Consider the following 23,222-nt stretch of genomic DNA (forward strand, 5'->3'; position numbering starts at 1 on the left):
TCGTTGTTGGTAATCAATCCTACCACTGTAGTGTCGTCCGCAAATTTGATGATTGAGTTGGAGGCGTGCATGGCCACGCAGTCGTGGGTGAACAGGGAGTACAGGAGAGGGCTCAGAACGCACCCTTGTGGGGCCTCAGTGTTGAGGGTGGATATGTTGTTACCTACCCTCACCACCTGGGGGCGGCCCGTAAGAAAGTCCAGTACCCAGTTGCAAAGGGCGGGGTCAAGACCCAGGGTCTCGAGCTTGATGACGAGTTTGGAGGGTACAATGGTGTTAAATGTTGAGCTGTAGTCGATGAACAGCATTCTCACATAGGTATTCCTCTTGTCCAGATGGGTTAGGGCAGTGTACAGTGTGGTTGCGATTGCGTCGTCTGGGGACCTATTGGGGCGGTAAGCAAATTGGAGTGGGTCTAGGGTGTCAGGTAGGGTGGAGGTGATATGGTCCTTGACTAGTCTCTCAAAGCACTTCATGATGACGAAAGTGAGTGCTACGGGGTGGTAGTCGTTTAGCTCAGTTACCTTAGCTTTCCTGGGAACAGGAACAATGGTGGCCCTCTTGAAGCATGTGGGAACAGCAGACTGGGATAAGGATTGATTGAATATGTCTGTAAACACACCAGCAAGCTGGCCTGCGCATGCTCAGGGGACGCGGCTGGGGATGCCGTCTGGGACTGCAGCCTTGCGAGGGTTAACACGTTTAAATGTTTTACTCACGTATATACAGTGGGGCAAAAAAGTATTTAGTTAGCCACCAATTGTGCAAGTTCTCCCACTTAAAAAGATGAGAGAGGCCTGTAATTTTCATCATAGGTACACTTCAACTATGACAGATAAAATGAGAAAAGAAATCCAGAAAATCACATTGTATGATTTTTAATTTATTTATTTTCAAATGATGGTGGAAAATAAGTATTTGGTCAATAACAAGTTATTTCTCCTTTATCTGCATAAGGAATAGTTCATCACAGACTTCAGAGGTGTTGAGTAATATTTTGGATGTTGAAATATTTCAAAATTTGGCACCAAGTCTGAGCCAGTCTCTTCACAATAGGATATTACACAATTTCTTGTCTCTGGAATGGATGTTAATTCAAATATTATATTTATTAATATCTTATTATAAAAATAAAAAAAATGTAACCCTTAGTTTACCAGGTAAATTGACTGAGAACACGTTCTCATTTACAGCAACGACCTGGGGAATAGTTACAGGGGAGAGGAGGGGGGATGAATGAGCCAATTGCAAACTGGGGATGATTAGGTGACAGTGATGGTTTGAGGGCCAGAATGAGAATTTAGCCAGGACACCAGGGTTAACATGCCTACTCTTACAATAAGTGCCATGGAATATTTAGTGACCCCAGAGAGTCAGGACACCCGTTTAACGTCCCATCCGAGACTGCAATCTACACTGCCCTGGGGCATTGGGAGCTTCCTACTGGCTCTCCAACACCACTTCCAGCAGCATCTGGTCTCCCATCCAGGGACTGACCAGAACCAACCCTATTTAGCTTCAGAAGCAAGGCAGCAGTAGGATGCAGAGGGTGGTAATATGCATATTTCCAGTCCCTGTAGCTCCGCGCACCATTGTTCCGTCGTTGTTTCAGACAACAATGGCCGTGTTTCAGAGCATCAAAACGATTGCAGGCTACTGCCGACTGACTGATCTACAAATCACCCGTCAATGATTACTAACTATTGTAGATCGGTCTGTCAGTCAGAATTTACCCATGATACATTGCGGGTTTGATCCTCTCGAACACGGCCATTGTAACCATTGTGTAACCATTTCTATTTGGGGGCGGTCTTCTGATTTGTTGTGGCATTGATAGGTAACTGGGAAAACAAAAATCCCATTTTATAATCTCACCGTCCACCCTCGGTTGGAGTTTTTACTGCTCTACAAACAGACGGGTCAACATGGACGTCGGATTTCGCCACCCTGTTCTTCTTTGCCTAATCCTAGCGGTTTTGGGCTCGGTTCTGGCCGATTTGGATGGCCCTTTGATGGGGGCACCCGGGTCTGCAGTCCGTTTGTCGGAAAATGACCCAGGTCTAAAGAAGGCACTGAAGTTTGCAGAAGAGCGCTATAACATGGGGTCCAATGCGATGCACGTTCGCAGAGTTAGCAAGATCCTCTCTGCCAGTAAACAGGTAGACTACAGTCTTGTGAAAATGAATATTTGTTTATTGTAATCTCATAACTTGTGCTATGTAAATAATTACATGTTATTAGCCTACAATTAAGTTTATGTCCATTGTGATTGTAGGCCATAATATGTGGCGAATAGGCCATCACAGATTTCAGTTCGTTAGATAATACCGCCGCCTACGTCAGAGCGCACCAACCTGTGCTAGTGCATCAGAACTGCATGACATCTGTGTAACTCAGCTTAATTTGTTCTACTGCAGCCCAACCAAGCACTCCTAATATTTAACAATGCTTTCAGTGAAGTTTTCCAAATGGTTAGCTAAGCCTATTCATACTGCCTAATGACCAGTGGCGACCCGTCATTCATGGCGGGTGGCTTTGTTGGCATGCATTCTACCCACCCACCAAGATTTACATGCTAAAATCACCACTGCTACTGACTATAGCCTGTAAGGCCTCTCTATATCCACATGACATTTTATGTCCACAGGAATAATGCCAGTGTCCTATGACTCCTATCCACTGGCGATTTTAGCATGTAAATCTTGGCATGGCAAAAATAAATAAATGTGGGATGCATGCCAGCAAAGCCACAACACTAAACAATACATTCATTGTACTATAATGGTGACAAACAGTGCCCACAAACAGGCTATCAGCTCAGTCTTGTCTGGCAGCGAAACAATTCATTCAGCCTCTTTTACGGACTTTAAAAAAACATGGTTGACTTGCTTAAACAAATGTGCTTTCTACAGATAATTGAGATGTACAAACAATGGCATAAGGGGATAACAAGCAGATAAGAGGCAATTCGTAATTTCAATTAAGTCATTAATGAGCGAGCTAGGACGGACGTAGTCAATATAAATATTTGATCGGCACTTTTGAAATGTACAGCGACAGAATTCAGAACATGGGCCGTTCTTAGTGTTCTGCCTGTACACCAAGTCAGAACCGTAGGATAAATAAAGGGGGCATATAAGCAGACAATAAAAGGTCTTACAATATTCAATGATTACATTTCTCTAAAACAGGTTATAGGCTACATGTGCACCACCAATTCAGAACAGTACATGAAATTAAGAGGAAAAAATAGACCAAATTATTAGGGTGAGGCACATGGGCTACTAGCAGCTTAATACACAACATAGACTTAGTATTACTTTCTTAGCTACAGTATACATATCTCTCTGGCACATTACATCATTTATGCAGCAGCATACAAGACATTTTTGGACTCCCCTAGTTGTGGCGTGTTGGTCCTTTTGTGGGCAAATTTAGTCTGGCATTCTCTGCATTCTCTGGGGGGGCATTCTCTGTCAGTGATCTTCAGGTCGTAGCTCTAGAAAGAGGCCAGAGTTCCCGATTTACAATTCAGAGTTGGATGAAAGTTCAAAACATATTTTCCCAGTCGTACTCGTTTTTCCCAATTCCCAGTTGTCTTGAACTCACTAAAGTCAGATTTTGCAGTTCCGAGTTAAGTTGTTTTGAGCATGGCATGGTTCATTGACAGCATGGCCAATGTTGAAAATGTATCATTTTAAACTAAGAAAAGACTTGGGACATCACAGCTACTCCACTGAACAGCAGGCTAATGATTGCATTGCAATGCTTGCAGTTAGCCAGTGATTCCTTCCAAACCACTCATTGTTGATTTCAAACTTGTTGTGTAATATTTATGGCCGATGAGCACCGATACGTTTTATCTATAATTTCTCTTTATTATTTATCTTCATATGACAAGGATTAAAAAGTATTTGCCAGTAGATTGTCGACTTGATTCATGATGATGACTGCTAGCTAAGATTGTGAAAGTATGATGATCAGTCCAATCAAAGCTACTGTAGCTATAACGTGATTTTATTTTATCTGACCAATGACCTTGAGCCTTCTTGGATGGGCACTTCTAATGTATGGCAGCATCCAAGGGGCTTGAATTTCCGACCTCTACCCTTAGACTTGGCGGTGACGTAGTGTCCCCATGAGTGACTGAACACTGAGCCAATCACGGCGCAACGTTCCGTATTTTCTGCTGGCTTGCGCCACCGCGACAGAAAGCACGGAGCTAGGCTGAAACACCTGCATTTTGGAGCTTCCTTACTCAAGAAAACAAAAAAATTCCATGTTTGTATGCGGCTTTATTAACTCAATGATATATATTTTTTACATTGTTTGCAAAATGATATGTGACATGCCAAAAAGCCAAAAAAATGCCAAAAAGCATTTATATTTTATTTATTTATTTTATAAACGTGGGGCTCAACTAATCAAACTACATTTTGAAGTAGTTTGGTGGTAGTTAAGGTAGTGCTTTCAAGTAGTTAACTACTTTTTTGCCATGTAGCTAACTACTTGAACTACACACCGCAAAAATAAAATATGGGTGAAGTAGGCAATAATTTTCTTGCTTTTTCGGCATCAGATCTGCCAAATGATCACTTGAAACCGTTTGTGTTTAATAGGCTGTTACACATTCTGTTAACATGTGATCTGTTCTTGCAATTTGTAGTCTGACATTTCAGATTTACAGATGATAATTTATCACGAAGTAGTTTGGATGTAATTAACTACTTTTCCAGGGTAATTTTAGTTCAGTAAACTATGTTTCTTAAGGGTACCATTTTAGTTTAGCTTAACGTCTTTCAGTGTGAAGTAATTGGTAGCGTGATAAACTATCTTTTCAGAGTAACTTCCCCAACACTGGTCTCAACAAACCTATTGTCTCAGCCAGACAAGCTAACTAAGAGACCTGTAATTTCCAGCATAGTGACGTCAGAGCTAAATGGTATGGTAGATGGCAAAACAAAAACCGTAGAGTTGATGTTGTTTCTTTATTCAAAGAGGCCACCTTCACTGTGTTTTTCCTGCCTTGTAGCAGGTGAAGGGTATCCGATACAGCATCACGGTGGAACTAAGTAACACCCAGTGTAAAAAGGCTGCCAGACTGAGGATCTGTGACTTCTACCCAGAGGAACACAACCTGAAGGTGAGGCCAGTATGTGTGTGTCTGTTTGTTTTTCTGTTTTAGGATGATAACGGTGTGGGTTGTTGGAGAGCGAGAGGGTTCCAGAGAAAGTACAGCTAAACTAATATCAGAGGCCTCCTCATCAACTCAAATAAAACCCCAATGTTTTGCAATGGTGAACATTGGCAGTACCTAAACCACTCATTAAAAATAAACTGGCAACACTGAAGAGTGCCCAGTATCAAGGCCATTGTGTGTGTATCAGGGTCTACTGTAGGTTATTATAAATGTCTGTTCAGCTCTCCCTTCCACTAGTCATGTGACCAAGATAAATAACTTCTCGTGACTTGGATTTGACACAGTGTTACTGCAGCTATGTGCACAAGCAGACCGCTACTGTTCCCTCTTTGTTCCGCATGCTGTATTTGTTTTCATGACTTAGCAGAAACTTAATCAGAAATGTCTCCAAGGTCAAGGGAACGAAGTGTTCGTGTTGTTCACTCCTGTGCTTCACTTCTGTATAGGTTCAGAAATGGACTGTTGTTGACAGAGGAAATGAGTTATTATTGTTAACATTACACTACATATCCTTTGTATGTGGCCTATGTGCTGTACCATTCTCATGTTATTAAACCGCTCATTTCATCTGACGTGATTCATTTAAACAGGCATTTCCCTAAAGTGCACATAACAATACATTACGTTTTAATATACTGTCTATAAAGAAGTCATGAAAACAGTAGCCCAATAAAATAAACACAGGTTATCTCACTAACCATGTTCTCTCTGCTGATGTGTTCTCTGTCAGACAGAGGTATGTGTGTTTGAGGTCTGGGACATTCCCTGGGAGAGCAAGTCCACCCTTCTCAAACAGAAGTGCCAGCCAGCAGGTTAGTGTCATTGGTTCAACTGTGGAACTAAAGTTACCTTTGTGCATTTATTTGTTTCGGGATTGTTTGTATAAATACTCATAGCTACATCCTAATAGTTTTTCATGATCATTGGTTTCCAGTTGATCCCAAACCAGTTGAGACCAACAAAGTTGAATTTCTGCCCCTCTCCACCAAACCAGTTGAGGTAATAGAAAACATGGCGTTTGTGGTATGTGTGTTTTTGAGTTTCTCTTTTATTCTGTATGCGTATATATTTAATTTACTTGTGAATAATCAACTTGTCTTTTGTGACAGGAGTCAGTGGATTCTGTGGAGCTTCTGGGTCAGTTCAAAGAGTTCATGGTCAGATACAATAGGACTTACAGCAGCCAAGAGGGTGAGAGATAAATGTCAATCCATCATTTTACACAACATCGTCCATCCACCTCCACAGATGAGACAGGAAAACATCGAAACATAACATTTTTGTCTGACCTTTGCTGCTACAGAAGCTGACCGGCGGCTGCGTGTCTTCCATGAGAACTTGAAGACTGCCGAGAAGCTCCAGTCTCTGGACCAGGGCACAGCAGAGTACGGGGTCACCAAGTTCAGCGACCTCACAGGTGTGTGTGCACGCGCATGTGTGAGAATGCAGATTAACAAGCCTGAAGCAATTCCAGAACAACCACTGAGCGTGCTGGAGAGCTCACCGTCTGCCCTCTCTGGAGCAACAGCACTTCCTGTGTGTGATTCTGTGACAGTTAAAAACATGTTCCCTTGCAAAGAGAGCTAATCTGTTGAGTAATTTCTCTTCTACGTAGTTGATTTAGAGCCCTGCATAGGAATGGATTTTAATCCTGAGCCCTACCCATGCCTGTGACGCTCAGGCCCCACCCTACCAATGGCCCGATTACTTCTGCCAAATTTAAGCCCCGGCTCAAAACCCCAAATCAGAAATAACCTCCTCCGTTAGTAAATCCATTAGCTGCTCCTCTCTGTCTGTCTGTCACTCACTCCCTGCATGCAGCTTGTTCTGCATGCACTCTGAGTGTCTCCTGACTTGTATTTGACGAGGTTGAAACACCTCTGACACCATGTTTGATCTTAGTCGGATATGACTTACTGCAGCAGAGCATGAGCAAATGGCTCAGCTTCAAAATGTTAGTGATCAATTTAATGACACCCGAGTCCTGACCGTACCCTAGTTATTGATGAAGTCTGAAACAGACTCTACCCGGCCCTAACCCAATGTATAATGTCGGGGCCCGTCGGGCTCTGGTCGGGTAGCAGAGCTCTAAGCTAGTTCCACAAAGCTACAGTACAACTCCTCAGCTGTACACTGTGACTAATCCTTATCTCTTCATCCTCTCCTCCCTCTACCCTCTTTTTCTCTCCCTCCAGAGGAGGAGTTTAGGACTCTGTACCTAAACCCCCTGCTGAGCCAGCAGAACCTCCAGCAGTCCATGAAGCCTGCAGTAATGCCCCGCGGCCCCGCCCCGCCCAACTGGGACTGGAGAGAGCATGGAGCGGTCAGTCCCGTCAAGAACCAGGTAGGACCGGGTTTAGAGATGGTCTTACAGACTGGAGATGACTACAGGTACGACTGTAAATGTTTACAGTGGGGCAAAAAAGTATTTAGTCAGCCACCAATTGTGCAAGTTCACCCACTTAAAAAAAGATGAGAGGCATGTAATTTTCATCATAGGTACACTTCAACTATGACAGACAAAATGAGAAAAAAAAATCCAGAAAATCACTTTGTAGGATTTTTAATGAATTTATTTGCAAATTATGGTGGAAAATAAGTATTTGGTCAATAACAAAAGTTGATCTCAATACTTTGTTATATACCCTTTGTTGGCAATGACAGAGGTCAAAGGTTTTCTGTAAGTCTTCATAAGGTTTTCACACACTGTTGCTGGTATTTTGGCCCATTCCTCCATGCAGATCTCCTCTAGAGCAGTGATGTTTTGGGGCAGTTGCTGGGCAACACAGACTTTCAACTCCCTCCAAAGATTTTCTATAGGGTTGAGATCTGGAGACTGGCTAGGCCACTCCAGGACCTTGAAATGCTTCTTACGAAGCCACTCCTTCGTTGCCCGGGCGGTGTGTTTGGGATCATTGTCCTGCTGAAAGACCCAGCCACGTTTCATCTTCAATGCCCTTGCTGATGGAAGGAGGTTTACACTCAAAATCTCATGATACATGGCCCCATTCATTCTTTCCTTTACACGGATCAGTCGTCCTGGTCCCTTTGCAGAAAAACAGCCGCAAAGCATGATGTTTCCACCCCCATGCTTCACAGTAGGTATGGTGTTCTTTGGATGCAACTCAGCATTCTTTGTCCTCCAAACACGACGAGTTGAGTTTTACCAAAAAGTTATATTTTGGTTTCATCTGACCATATGACATTCTCTCAATCTTCTTCTGGATCATCCAAATGCTCTCTAGCAAACTTCAGACGGGCCTGGACATGTACTGGCTTAAGCAGGGGGACACGTCTGGCACTGCAGGACACAAGTCCCTGGCGGCGTAGTGTGTTACTGATGGTAGGCTTTGTTACTTTGGTCCCAGCTCTCTGCAGGTCATTCACTAGGTCCCCCCGTGTGGTTCTGGGATTTTTGCTCACCGTTCTTGTGATCATTTTGACCCCACGGGGTGAGATCTTGCGTGGAGCCCCAGATCGAGGGAGATTATCAGTGGTCTTGTATGTCTTCCATTTCCTAATAATTGCTCCCACAGTTGATTTCTTCAAACCAAGCTGCCTACCTATTGCAGATTCTTCCCAGCCTGGTGCAGGTCTACAATTTTGTTTCTGGTGTCCTTTGACAACTCTTTGGTCTGGGCCATAGTGGAGTTTGGAGTGTGACTGTTTGAGGTTGTGGACAGGTGTCTTTTATAGTGATAACAAGTTCAAACAGGTGCCATTAATACAGGTAATGAGTGGAGGACAGAGGAGCCTCTTAAAGGAGAAGTTACAGGTCTGTGAGAGCCAGAAATCTTGCTTGTTTGTAGGTGACCAAATACTTATTTTCCACCATAATTTGCAAATAAATTCATTAAATCCTACAATGTGATTTTCTGGATTTTTTTTCTCATTTTGTCTGTCATAGTTGAAGTGTACCTATGATGAAAATTACAGGCCTCTCTCATCTTTTTAAGTGGGAGAACTTGCACAATTGGTGGCTGAATAAGTACTTTTTTGCCCCACTGTATGTATGATTTGTATTTCTGATCGGGCAAATAACTTAAGGCTTTATATAGCATTCATAAAGTATTCATGACTCTGCTTTGATGGTTCACTAAACATTTATAGGTACGCAAAAGTCATACTTTCATTCATACTGTAGATATGACACAATTCATGGAAAATGTGGAGGTAGGTAAGGCCTGTGTGTATGACTGATTGTGTGGTTTGTATTGCAGGGCATGTGTGGTTCTTGCTGGGCATTCTCGGTAACAGGCAACATTGAGGGCCAGTGGTTTGTGAAAACTGGCAAACTAGTGTCTCTCTCTGAGCAAGGTAAGCACAAGCATTTGTAGGTATCATACACTTACCTGTACAACAGTACTGTTTCCCCTTTCTCCATAAGAGCCTTGAATTGATTGGTTCAATGTCCTGTCACCCACAGAGCTGGTGGACTGTGATACTGTGGACCAGGCCTGTGGGGGCGGGCTTCCATCAAATGCATATGAAGCTATCGAGAAGCTGGGTGGTCTGGAGACAGAGACTGACTACAGCTACACCGGCAAGAAGCAGAGCTGTGACTTCACCACAGACAAAGTCACCGCCTACATCAACAGCTCTGTGGAGCTGTCCAAGGATGAGAACGGTGAGTGGGAGGAGAACAACACTTTGAAAAAAGTAGCGTGAGAGAGAGCCGAGTGGGTAGGGTACACAGAGAGAAAGACACAGATGATAGGTTGAAGGTTTGGATGAAGACTGAACAATGTGGTACAGATGATAGGTTGAAGGTTTGGATGAAGACTGAACAATGTGGTACAGACGATAGGTTGAAGGTTTGGATGAAGACTGAACAATGTGGTACAGATGATAGGTTGAACGATGTGGTACAGATGATAGGTTGAACAATGTGGTACAGATGATAGGTTGAACAATGTGGTACAGATGATAGGTTGAACAATGTGGTACAGATGATTGTTACAATGTGGTACAGATGATTGTTACAATGTGGTACAGATGATTGTTACAATGTGGTACAGGTGATTGTTACAATGACAGATGATTGTTACAATGTGGTACAGGTTACAATGTGGTACAGGTGATTGTTACAATGTGGTACAGGTGATTGTTACAATGTGGTACAGATTGTTGTTACAATGTGGTACAGGTGATTGTTACAATGTGGTACAGGTGATTGTTACAATGTGGTACAGGTGATTGTGGTACAGTTTGTTACAATGTGGTACAGGTGATTGTTACAATGTGTGATGATTGTTACAATGTGGTACAGGTGATTGTTACAATGTGGTACAGGTGATTGTTACAATGTGGTACAGGTGATTGTTACAATGTGGTACAGGTGATTGTTACAATGTGGTACAGGTGATTGTTACAATGTGGTACAGGTGATTGTTACAATGTGGTACAGGTTATTGTTACAATGTGGTACAGATGATTGTTACAATGTGGTACAGATGATTGTTACAATGTGGTACAGGTGATTGTTACAATGTGGTACAGGTGATTGTTACAATGTGGTACAGATGATAGGTTGAATGTTTGGATGAAGATTGTTACAATGTGGTACAGATGATTGTTACAATGTGGTACAGGTGATTGTTACAATGTGGTACAGATGATTGTTACAATGTGGTACAGATGATTGTTACAATGTGGTACAGATGATAGGTTGAATGTTTGGATGAAGATTGTTACAATGTGGTACAGATGATAGGTTGAACAATGTGGTACAGATGATAGGTTGAAGGTTTGGATGAAGATTGTTACAATGTGGTACAGATGATAGGTTGAACAATGTGGTACAGATGATAGGTTGAAGGTTTGGATGAAGATTGAACAATGTGGTATAGATGATGGGTTGAAGGTTTGGATGAAGATTGTTACAATGTGGTACAGATGATAGGTTGAATGTTTGGATGAAGATTGTTACAATGTGGTACAGATGATTGTTACAATGTGGTACAGGTGATTGTTACAATGTGGTACAGGTGATTGTTACAATGTGGTACAGATGATTGTTACAATGTGGTACAGATGATTGTTACAATGTGGTACAGATGATTGTTACAATGTGGTACAGATGATTGTTACAATGTGGTACAGGTGATTGTTACAATGTGGTACAGGTGATTGTTACAATGTGGTACAGGTGATTGTTACAATGTGGTACAGATGATTGTTACAATGTGGTACAGGTGATTGTTACAATGTGGTACAGGTGATTGTTACAATGTGGTACAGGTGATTGTTACAATGTGGTACAGGTGATTGTTACAATGTGGTACAGATGATTGTTACAATGTTACAATGGTACAATGTGGTACAGGTGATTGTTACAATGTGGTACAGGTGATTGTTACAATGTGGTACAGATGATGACAATGTTGTTACAATGTGGTACAGGTGATTGGATGAAGATTGTTACAATGTGGTACAGGTGATTGTTACAATGTGGTACAGGTGATTGTTACAATGTGGTACAGGTGATTGTTACAATGTGGTACAGGTGATTGTTACAATGTGGTACAGATGATTGTTACAATGTGGTACAGGTGATTGTTACAATGTGGTACAGGTGATTGTTACAATGTGGTACAGATGATTGTTACAATGTGGTACAGGTGATTGTTACAATGTGGTACAGGTGATAGGTTGAATGTTTGGATGAAGATTGTTACAATGTGGTACAGATGATTGTTACAATGTGGTACAGATGATTGTTACAATGTGGTACAGGTGATTGTTACAATGTGGTACAGATGATTGTTACAATGTGGTACAGATGATTGTTACAATGTGGTACAGATGATTGTTACAATGTGGTACAGATGATAGGTTGAATGTTTGGATGAAGATTGTTACAATGTGGTACAGATGATAGGTTGAACAATGTGGTACAGATGATAGGTTGAAGGTTTGGATGAAGATTGAACAATGTGGTATAGATGATGGGTTGAAGGTTTGGATGAAGATTGTTACAATGTGGTACAGATGATAGGTTGAATGTTTGGATGAAGATTGTTACAATGTGGTACAGATGATTGTTACAATGTGGTACAGGTGATTGTTACAATGTGGTACAGGTGATTGTTACAATGTGGTACAGATGATTGTTACAATGTGGTACAGATGATTGTTACAATGTGGTACAGATGATTGTTACAATGTGGTACAGGTGATTGTTACAATGTGGTACAGGTGATTGTTACAATGTGGTACAGATGATTGTTACAATGTGGTACAGGTTATTGTTACAATGTGGTACAGGTGATTGTTACAATGTGGTACAGATGATAGGTTGAATGTTTGGATGAAGATTGTTACAATGTGGTACAGATGATTGTTACAATGTGGTACAGGTGATTGTTACAATGTGGTACAGGTGATTGTTACAATGTGGTACAGGTGATAGGTTGAATGTTTGGATGAAGATTGTTACAATGTGGTACAGGTGATTGTTACAATGTGGTACAGATGATTGTTACAATGTGGTACAGATGATAGGTTGAATGTTTGGATGAAGATTGTTACAATGTGGTACAGATGATTGTTACAATGTGGTACAGGTGATTGTTACAATGTGGTACAGGTGATTGTTACAATGTGGTACAGATGATTGTTACAATGTGGTACAGGTGATTGTTACAATGTGGTACAGGTGATTGTTACAATGTGGTACAGGTTATTGTTACAATGTGGTACAGATGATTGTTACAATGTGGTACAGATGATTGTTACAATGTGGTACAGGTGATTGTTACAATGTGGTACAGGTGATTGTTACAATGTGGTACAGATGATAGGTTGAATGTTTGGTTGAAGATTGTTACAATGTGGTACAGATGATTGTTACAATGTGGTACAGGTGATTGTTACAATGTGGTACAGATGATTGTTACAATGTGGTACAGATGATTGTTACAATGTGGTACAGATGATAGGTTGAATGTTTGGATGAAGATTGTTACAATGTGGTACAGATGATAGGTTGAACAATGTGGTACAGATGATAGGTTGAAGGTTTGGATGAAGATTGAACAATGTGGTATAGATGATGGGTTGAAGGTTTGGATGAAGATTGAACAATGTGGTATAGATGATGGGTTGAAGGTTTGGATGAATATTGAACAATGCGGTACAGATAGAGGAGGGTTGGCTTCATGTGTTAATCTTGGTTTCCTTCCCTTTTTATGTTTAGAAATCGCTGCTTGGCTGGCTGAGAACGGACCAGTATCTGTGGCCCTGAACGCATTCGCAATGCAGGTAACAGGCCTCACTGCTGTATGCTCCTTATTGATGCTTAAATTAGCATCACTAAAACACAACTGAGCAATGAACTGACTAGTATCTATCTATCTAATCCCACCTTCTTTTCTCTCCTTGTTTCTCCTCAGTTCTACAGGAAGGGCGTGTCCCACCCTCTGAAGATATTCTGCAACCCCTGGATGATTGACCATGCAGTGCTGCTCGTGGGCTACGGAGAACGTGAGACTGACTACTTATTTACCTTACATTAGCCTAGCGTAATAACAACACTGATGAGTCAGAATGTTTGAGTCATGTGTGTCTGGTTGTTTCTGTGTACAGGTCAAGGCAAGCCTTTCTGGGCCATCAAGAACAGCTGGGGAGAGGACTATGGAGAACAGGTAAGAGGAAGCTGTCACAGTGAATCTCTACGACAAGGAGTTATGTGGGGATTTGCAAACAGTGTATTTGTTTACAATGCATGCATAAAACCTACTCTTAGAAAAAAGTTGCTATCAAGAACCAAAAAGGGTTCTTCGGCTGTCCCCATAGGAGAACCCATTGGTTCTAGGTAAACCCCCCTTTGGTTCCAGGTAGAATCCTTTTGGTTCCAAATAGAACCATTTTGGGTTCCATTTCAAATCAAATGTTATTTGTCACATGCGCCGAAAACAACAGGCAGTGAAATGCCTACTGTAATTGCTGGACTATTAAGCGCACCTGAATATAAACCGCACCCACTGAATTATTTAAAAATATGTATTTTGTAAATAAATAAGCCGCACATGTCTATAACTTTACACAGCCTTTAAACAGGTGCCTACCGGTACATTGAAACAAATTAACTTTACACAGCCTTTAAACGAAACACGGCTTGTATCAAAAATAAATAGGCTTTAACGAAACACGGCTTGTATCAAAAATAAATAGGCTTTAACGAAACACGGCTTGTAACAAAAATAAATAGGCTTTAACGAAACACGGCTTGTAACAAAAATTAAACAGTAGCCTACCAAGAAAGTCATTGGTCACTATCTTCCTCCTCCTGTGCACTGAAACCACTGAAGTAATCTCCTTCGGTGTCGGAGTTGAATAGCCTCAGAATTGCTTCATCTGATGTTGGATCGCTGCCCTCTTCAACACGCAGCCCAGCCTTTCGAAACCCGTTGATGATAGTGGATTTTTTGACAATGCTCCACGCTGTCAGCAGCTGTCAGCAGCTCTATTTCCTTTTCCAACAGCCAGATCGATCGCCTTCAACTTGAAAGCTGCATCATATGCATTTCTTATTTATTATCTGATAGCATGCACCAATACACTACAACACAAAAGCACAGCAGGGGACGTAAACAAAATAATTAGCATTTCGGCGTTACACAAACCGCACAATAAAATAGAAAACAGTCATTACCTTTCACCATCTTCTTTGTTGGCACTCCTAGATGTCCCATAAACACTATTGGGTCTTTATTTCGATTAAATCGGGCCATATAAAGCCAAGATATCGTTATATGTAGACTGTGTGATAAACGAAAAAAACAGCGATTTCACAACGTAACGTCATTTTTTAAAATTCAAAAAGTAGACGATAAACTTTCACAAAACACTTCGAAATACGTTTGTAATGCTACTTTAGGTATTAGTAAACGTTAATAAGCGATAAAAATCATCCGTAGGCGATGTAAAAATCATTAGCTGTCGTCTTGGAAAAAAATTCACGAGAGAGCTCTTCCGGAATGATCTGGGCGGAGACCGGAGGTAAGTGGTGCCCCTGTTTCGGTTCAACCAAGAATCAAAGATGATTCAATTCACAAGACTCTAGACAACATGGGGATGCTGTGGGAGTTGAATGCTCGGTCTTATCTAATTCGGCTCACTGTTAACAATTGCTGGAAGTGGCGCAAGGATATTTATTTCCATTTTCTGTGATCAGGTTTTCCTGCGCTTTCCAATGTAACGCACGTTATGTTATAGCCACAGTCGTGATTTAACCAGTTTTAAAAACGTCCGAGGGTTTCCTATCCACACATTCTAACCATATGAACGTACTATATTCCTGGCATGAGTAGCAGGGCGCTGAAATGTTGCGCGATTTTTAACAAAATGTTCAAAAAAGTAGAGGGTAGGAGCAACTAGTTAACCAACATTGCAGTTAAGAAAAATAAGTGTAACAAATAATTAAAGAGCAGCAGTAAAATAACAATACAGGTGGTACCGGTACAGAGTCAATGTGCTGGGGCACCGGTGAGTTGAGGTAATATGTACATGTAGGTAGAGTTAAAGTGACTATGCAAAGATCATATTCAGAGAGTAGCAGCAGTGTAAAAGGGGGGCAATACAAATAGTCTGGGTAGCCATTTGAAAAGCTGGTCAGGAGTCTTATGGCTTGTGGGTAGAAGATGTTAAGAAGTCTTTTGGACCTAGACTTGGCGCTCCGGTACCGCTTGCCGTGCGGTAGCAGAGAGAACAATCTATGACTAGGGTGGCTGAAGTCTTTTTGACAATTTGTAGGGCTTTCTTCTGACACCGCCTGGTATAGAGGTCCTGGATGGCAGCTTGGCCCAAGTGATGTACTGGACCATATGCACTACCCTCTGTAGTGCCTTGCGGTCGGAGGCTGAGCAGTTTCCATACCAGGCATTGATGCAACAAGTCAGGATGCTCTCGATGGTGCAGCTGTAGAACTTTTTGTGGATCTCAGGACCCATACCAAATCTTTTCAGTATCCTGAGGAGGAATAGGCTTTGTCGTGATGCCCTCTTTACGACACTCTTGGTGTGTTTGGACTAGAGGTCGACCGATTATGATTTTAATGCCGATACCGATTATTGGAGGACCAAAAAAGCCGATACCGATTAACCGGCCGATTTTAAATAAAATAAAAAACCAATTTAAAACAAATATTTGTAATAATGACAATTACAACAATAATGAAAAAACCCACTTATTTGAACTTAATATAATACATCAATAAAATCAATTTAGCCTCAAGTAGATAATGAAACATGTTCAATTTGGTTTAAATAATGCAAAAACAATGTTGAAGAACATAAAAGTGCAATATGTGCTATGTTAGAAAGCTAACGTTTCAGTTCCTTGCTCAGAACATGAGAACATATGAAAGCTGGTGGTTCCTTTTACATTTACATTTAAGTCATTTAGCAGACGCTCTTATCCAGAGCGACTTACAAATGGGTGCATTCACCTTATGACATCCAGTGGAGCAGCCACTTTACAATAGTGCATCTAAATCTTTTAAGGGGGGTGAGAAGGATTACTTTATCCTATCCTAACATGAGTCTTCAATATTCCCAGGTAAGAAGTTTTAGGTTGTAGTTATTATAGGACAATTTCCCTCTATACCATTTGTATTTCATTAACCTTTGACTATTGGATGTTCTTATAGGCACTTTAATATTGCCAGTGTAACAGTATAGCTTCCGGACCTCTCCTCGCTCCTCCCTGGGCTCGAACCAGCAACACAACGACCACAGCCACCACATCGAAGCAGCATTACCCATGCAGAGCAAGGGAAACAACCAACCCAAGGCTCAGAGCGAGTGAAGTTTGAAACGCTATTAGCGCGCGCTAACTAGCCAGCCTCATCTCGGGAGGTGATAGGTTTGAAGTCATAAACAGCGCAATGCTTGACGCACAACGAAGAGCTGCTGGCAAGACGCACTAAAGTGTTGTTTGAATTAATGTTTACGCGCCTGCTTCTGCCTACAACCGCTCAGTCAGATACTTAGATACTTGTATGCTTGTATGCTCAGTCAGATTATATGCAACGCAGGACACGCTAGATAATATCTAGTAATATCATCAACCATGTGTAGTTAACTAGTGATTATGATTGATTGTTTTTTATAAGATAAGTTTAATGCTAGCTAGCAACTTACCTTGGCTTACTGCATTTGCGTAACAGGCAGTCTCCTTGTGGAGTGCAATGAGAGAGAAGCAGGTCGTTATTGCGTTGGACTAGTTAACTGTTTGTCACAGGTTGCAAGATTGGATGCCCCGAGCTGACAAGGTGAAAATCTGTCTTTCTGCCCCTGAACAGGCAGTTAACCCAACGTTCCTATGCCGTCATTGAAAATAAGAATGTGTTCTTAACTTACTTGCCTAGTTGAATAAAGGATAAATAAAGGTGTAAAAAAAATCGTCGCCCAAAAATAACGATTTCCGATTGTTATGAAAACTTGAAATCAGCCCTAAATAATCGTCCATTCCGATTAATCGGTCGACCTCTAGTTTGGACCATGTTAGTTTGCTGATGTGGACACCAAGGAATTTGAAGCTCTCAACCTGCTTCACTACAGCCCTGTCAATGAGAATGGGGGCATGCTCGGTCCTCCTCTTCCTGTAGTCCACAATCATCTCCTTTGTCTTGATCACATTGAGGGAGAGGTTGTTGTCCTGGAACCACATGGCCAGGTCTCTGATCTCCTCCCTATAGGCTGTCTCATCATTGGCGGTGATCAGGCCTACCATTGTTGTGTCTTCGGCAAACTTAATGATGGTGTTGGAGTCGTGCTTGGCCATGCAGTCCTGAGGGAACAGGGAGTACAGGAGGGGCCTACAGGAGGTGGCCCATCAGGAAGTCCAGGATCCAGTTGCAGAGGGGGGTGTTTAGTCCCAGGGTCCTTAGCTTAGTGATGAGCTTTGAGGGCACTATGGTGTTAAACGCTGAGCTGTAGTCAATGAATAGCATTCTCACATAGGTGCTCCTTTTGTCCAGGTGGGAAAGGGCAATTGGAGTTTTTTTTTCTCTTGCTCACAGATTAAACTGAAGAAATGCTAAATTTACATTACTAATAACTGCAAAAAACTATTTAAAAGGGCATAGCAGGATTTCTTATAAGCTTCCATGTTAGAGTCCCGCTCCTTGAAAGCAGCTCAGTGCGGATGTTGCCTGTAATCCTTGGCTCCTGGCTGGGGTATGTACGTACAGTCACTGTGGGGATGACGTCATAGATGCACTTAATGATGAAACCAGTGACTGATGTGGTGTCCTCCTGAATGCCATCGGAAGAATCCTGGAACCTATTCCAGTCGGTGCTAAACAGTCCTGTAGTTTAGCATCTGCTTCATCTGTCCACTTTTTTTATTTATTTACTAGTCATTGGTGCTTCCTGTTTTAGTTTTTGCTTGTAAGCAGGAATCGGGAGGATGGAATTATGGTCTGATTTGCCAAATGGAGGGTGAGGGAGAGCTTTGTGTGTGTGTGTGTGGAGTAAAGGTGGTCTAGAGTTTTATTTTATTTTTTTGCCCTCTGGTTGCACATTTAACATGCTTGTAGAAATTAGGTAAAACAGATTTAAGTTTCCCTGCATTAAAGTCCCCGGCCACTAGGAGCACCGCCTCTGGATGAGCGTTTTACTGTTTGTTTATGGCCATATACAGCTCATTGAGTGCAGTCTTAGTGCCAGCATCGGTTTGTGGTGGTAAATAGACAGATACGAAGAATATAGATGAAAACTCTTGGTAAATGGTGTAGTCTATAGCTTATCATGACATACTCTGCCTCAGGTGAGCAGAACCTTGAGACTTCCTTAGATTTCGTGCACCAGCTGTTGTTTGCGAATATACATAGACCACCACCCCTGGTCTTACCAGAGGCTGCTGTTCTATCCTGCCGAAGAAGCGTTAAACCCGCCAGCTGTATGTTATTCATGTCGTCGTTCAGCCACAACTTGGTGAAACATAAGATATGGCATTGTTTTATGGCCCGTTGGTAGGATATACAGCGAGTGAAAAAAGTATTTGAACTCCTGCTGATTTTGTACGTTTGCCCACTGACAAAGAAATGATCAGTCTATAATTTTAATGGTAGGTTTATTTGAACAGTGAGAGACAGAATAACAACAACAAAATCCAGAAAAACACATGTCAAAAATGTTATAAATTGATTTGCATTTTAATGAGGAAAATAAGTATTTGACTCCTCTGCAAAACATGACTTAGTACTTGGTGGCAAAACCCTTGTTGGCAATCACAGAGGTCAGACGTTTCTTGTAGTTGGCCACCAGGTTTGCACACATCTCAGGAGGGATTTTGTCCCACTCCTCTTTGCAGATCTTCTCCAAGTCATTAACGTTTCGAGACTGACGTTTGGCGACTGGCTAGGCCACTCCAGGACCTTAATGTGCTTCTTCTTGATCCACACCTTTGTTGCCTTGGCTGTGTACTTTGGGTCATTGTCATGCTGGAATACCCATCCATGACCCATTTTCAATGCCCTGGCTGAGGGAAGGAGGTTCTCACCCAAGATTTGACGGTACATGGCCCCGTCCATCGTCCCTTTGATGCGGTGAAGTTGTCCTGTCGCCTTAGCAGAAAAACACCCTCAAAGCATAATGTTTTCACCTCCATGTTTGACGGTGGGGGTGGTGTTCTTGGGGTCATAGGCAGCATTCCTCCCCCTCCAAACACGGCGAGTTGAGTTGATGCCAAAGAGCTCCATTTTGGTCTCATCTGACCACAACACTTTCACCCAGTTGTCCTCTGAATCATTCAGATGTTCATTGGCAAACTTCAGACGGGCATGTATATGTGCTTTCTTGAGCAGGGGGACCTTGCGGGCGCTGCAGGATTTCAGTCCTTCACAGCGTAGTGTTTTACCAATTGTTTTCTTGGTGACTATGGTCCCAGCTGCCTTGAGATCATTGACAAGATCCTCCCGTGTAGTTCTGGGCTGATTCCTCACCATTCTCATGATCATTGCAACTCCACGAGCTGAGATCTTGCATGGAGCCCCAGGCCGAGGGAGATTGACAGTTCTTTTGTGTTTCTTCCATTTGCGAATAATCGCACCAACTGTTGTCACCTTCTCACCAAGCTGCTTGGCGATGGTCTTGTAGCCCATTCCAGCCTTGTGTAGGTCTACAATCTTGTCCCTGACATCCTTGGAGAGCTCTTTGGTCTTGGCCATGGTGGAGAGTTTGGAATCTGAGTAATTGCTTCTGTGGACAGGTATTTTATACAGGTAACAAACTGAGATTAGGAGCACTCCCTTTAAGAGTGTGCTCCTAATCTCAGCTCGTTACCTGTATAAAATACACCTGGGAGTCAGAAATCTTTCCGATTGAGAGGGGGTCAAATACTTATTTCCCTCATTAAAATGCAAATAAATTTATACAATTTTTGACATTCGTTTTTCTAGATTTATGTTGTTGTTATTCTCTCACTGTTCAAATAAACCATTTAAATTAGTAAATCCTTTGCGTCTGACTCGTTAAAGAAAAAATATTCTCGTACGGGGTGAGTAATCACTGTCCTGATAATATCTAGAAGCTCTTTTCGGTCATAGGAGACGGTGGCAGAAACATTATGTACAAAATAAGTTACAAATAACGCGAAAAAACAGTCAAGAGCACAATTGGTTAGGGGACCATAAACCAGCAGCCATCTCTTCCGGCGCCATTACCTGCTCATTTCCACAGAGGGTTCTACGTGGAACCCCAAATAATTTTACTTGGATCTAAAATTGCTTCTATGGGGACAGCCGCCGAACCCTTTTGGAACCCTTTTTTCTGAGTGAAGTCAAGCCTGAACTCTTGGAACATATTGTGCAAATAGAAGTTTTGACGTGTATTTTTGTGTTCATGTCTTGTTGCCTGTTCCTTCCTTCTAGGGTTACTACTACCTGTACAGGGGATCCAGGCTCTGTGGGATCAACAAGATGTGCTCGTCTGCCATTGTGAACTAGGCGAGAACACACACACACATTTATTTCAACATATATATATACACACACACACACACACACACATGACCGGAATAATAGTTGATGCCAATCTTTTCCTGGCACAAAAAACAAACCCAACACCCTCCCCCAAACATGTACACACACACACACCTACAAACTGACCAAACTGCAATGCTACTCACCCTGTGTAGTCAGAACACTGCACAGTGCACTGGAAGACCTGTTGACACCTTGAAATAGAAGAGGCAGTATTCATTCATACCTCACCTCATTCTTCTTTACCAAAACAAACCAGCTCCGATTTAAGTTATAGTTTCAAGGTAGTACTGATCTTTTGTTGTGATTTTACTATAGGTTTTTACATTTTTAGCTAGACTGAACAAAAATATAAACAAAACATGCAACAATTAACGATTTTACTGAGTTACAGTTCATGTAAGGAAATCATTCTATTGAAATAAATAAATTAGGCCCTAATCTATGGATTTCACATGACTGGGCATGGGCACACCCACTTGGGAATAGGTGGTCCTATGACCAAGTGGGAGGGCATAGGCACACCCACTTGGGAGCCAGGCCCACCCACTGGGTAGCAGTCAGCATGCCAATTGCACACTTGCTCAACACTTTAGACATCTGCAGCATTGTGTTGTGTGACAAAACAACACATTTTTTGTGGGTGTTTATTGTCCCCAGCACAAGTTGCACCTGTGTAATGGTCATTCTGTTTAATCAGCTTCTTGATATGCCACACCTGTCAGGTGGATGGATTATCATGGCAGAGAGAAATGCTCACTAACAGGCATGTAAACAAATGTGTGCACTCAATTAGAGAAATAAGCTTTTTGTACATATGGAACATTTCTGGGATCTTGTATTTCAGCTCATGAAAGATGGGACCAACACTACATGTTGCTTTTATTTTTGTTCAGTATAGTAGTCTTTTAGAATATTTTATTTAATTGTTGTGTTTTAGATGCCAGAATTTACCTCTGCCTATCTCTTTACAATAACAGAGTCTAAATGAGTTCAGTAATGCTTTTTGGTGTCCGTTATGTTCCCCTGAATGTGACCACTCTGCTGATACTCTAGAATGAATGTTTGTGCATTTTTGCTAGTTTCCCCTCTGTTGTAACTTGTTCAGTGCAATACCATGTAATGTCAATCTCTCCCCTGTTTACCATTTACAACTTCACTATACAACTAGTATTTAGAATGAGTGGGTTTGCATGGTTTCTGACATTTTCAAAGGATCATACATTGGCTGATGTGTAGCCTATTAACTGTGTTACATATTGCTGTGCTGTGTAACTAGACAAACTAAGGTTGAATAAAACATATTTTAGCCTTTATCTTTTGTGAGCTGTCATTTCTGACGTCAATATCTATGTTGTCTGGCTCATTGGAGAAACACATACTATCTATTCACAGCAGCATTCGGTTCTTGAATGCTTCCCAGACAAGGAAAATAATACAACTACAGACAGAAGGGTTAGTTATAAATATATTTGCTAGCTTTAACTCTTTGCTATAAGTCCCGTAGTGAAACTGGGGTAAGAGCTGCTGAAAAGGAAAGAAAGCGCATATGTTTTTTTCCGTTTCTTAGCCGCTCTAAACACATTCGAGAAAAAAAATATTTTTTCCATAGTTCACATGCCATTCGACAACCCAGAATCTTTGACCTACAGTGAAGATACACATTTTTGTAGTTCAGATGTACAAGGTATGTAGCAAGTGGCACATTTTTGAAGTATGTGGGTGTTAATTTAATTTAGCTAGATTTACCAAGGAATATCTAGAAATACATCGTTATATAATATCTTAATCTTCTATAATTACATAACATAAGAGCTAGAATAATTCTGACCATTAGCTAGCTGTTTGTGTATGATACGGGCTTTTTTTGTTTACTTAGCCAACCAGCCAGCTAGCTGGTGTTGACAGCTTGCCACTTGGCCCAAAACAAAACTTGTTCATTTTACGGCATCACGTTGCGCTGGCTGACATTTTTATTTATTTATTACTAGTTAGCCTGTTGTTGGATATGTATGCCACCTACAATGTTATGCT

At 41.6% G+C, this 23,222-nt stretch overlaps 1 protein-coding gene across 4 annotated transcripts; it reads left to right on the forward strand.

Moving 5' to 3' along the window:
• The first annotated feature begins 1,779 nt into the window (after positions 1–1,779).
• LOC115129201 (cathepsin F-like) lies at positions 1,780–22,504 on the forward strand. Of its 4 annotated transcripts, none has more exons than XM_029659304.2 (13): positions 1,780–2,159; positions 5,033–5,143; positions 5,931–6,012; positions 6,135–6,223; positions 6,310–6,391; positions 6,504–6,617; positions 7,396–7,544; positions 9,421–9,517; positions 9,627–9,827; positions 13,398–13,462; positions 13,594–13,684; positions 13,787–13,845; positions 21,078–22,504. In XM_029659304.2, the coding sequence occupies exons 1-13, from the start codon at positions 1,926–1,928 to the stop codon at positions 21,150–21,152; spliced, it is 1,449 nt and encodes a 482-aa protein (XP_029515164.1). In that variant the 5' UTR covers positions 1,780–1,925; the 3' UTR covers positions 21,153–22,504. The 4 variants fall into 4 exon arrangements, with proteins under 4 accessions (XP_029515164.1, XP_029515165.1, XP_029515166.1 ...); XM_029659305.2 differs by having other exon boundaries at positions 6,313–6,391; XM_029659306.2 differs by having other exon boundaries at positions 1,781–2,159; positions 6,135–6,199.
• Positions 22,505–23,222: the final 718 nt, after the last annotated feature.

The sequence above is a fragment of the Oncorhynchus nerka genome, linkage group LG5 (genome assembly GCF_034236695.1).
Source record: "Oncorhynchus nerka isolate Pitt River linkage group LG5, Oner_Uvic_2.0, whole genome shotgun sequence".
NCBI classification, from domain to species: domain Eukaryota; kingdom Metazoa; phylum Chordata; class Actinopteri; order Salmoniformes; family Salmonidae; genus Oncorhynchus; species Oncorhynchus nerka.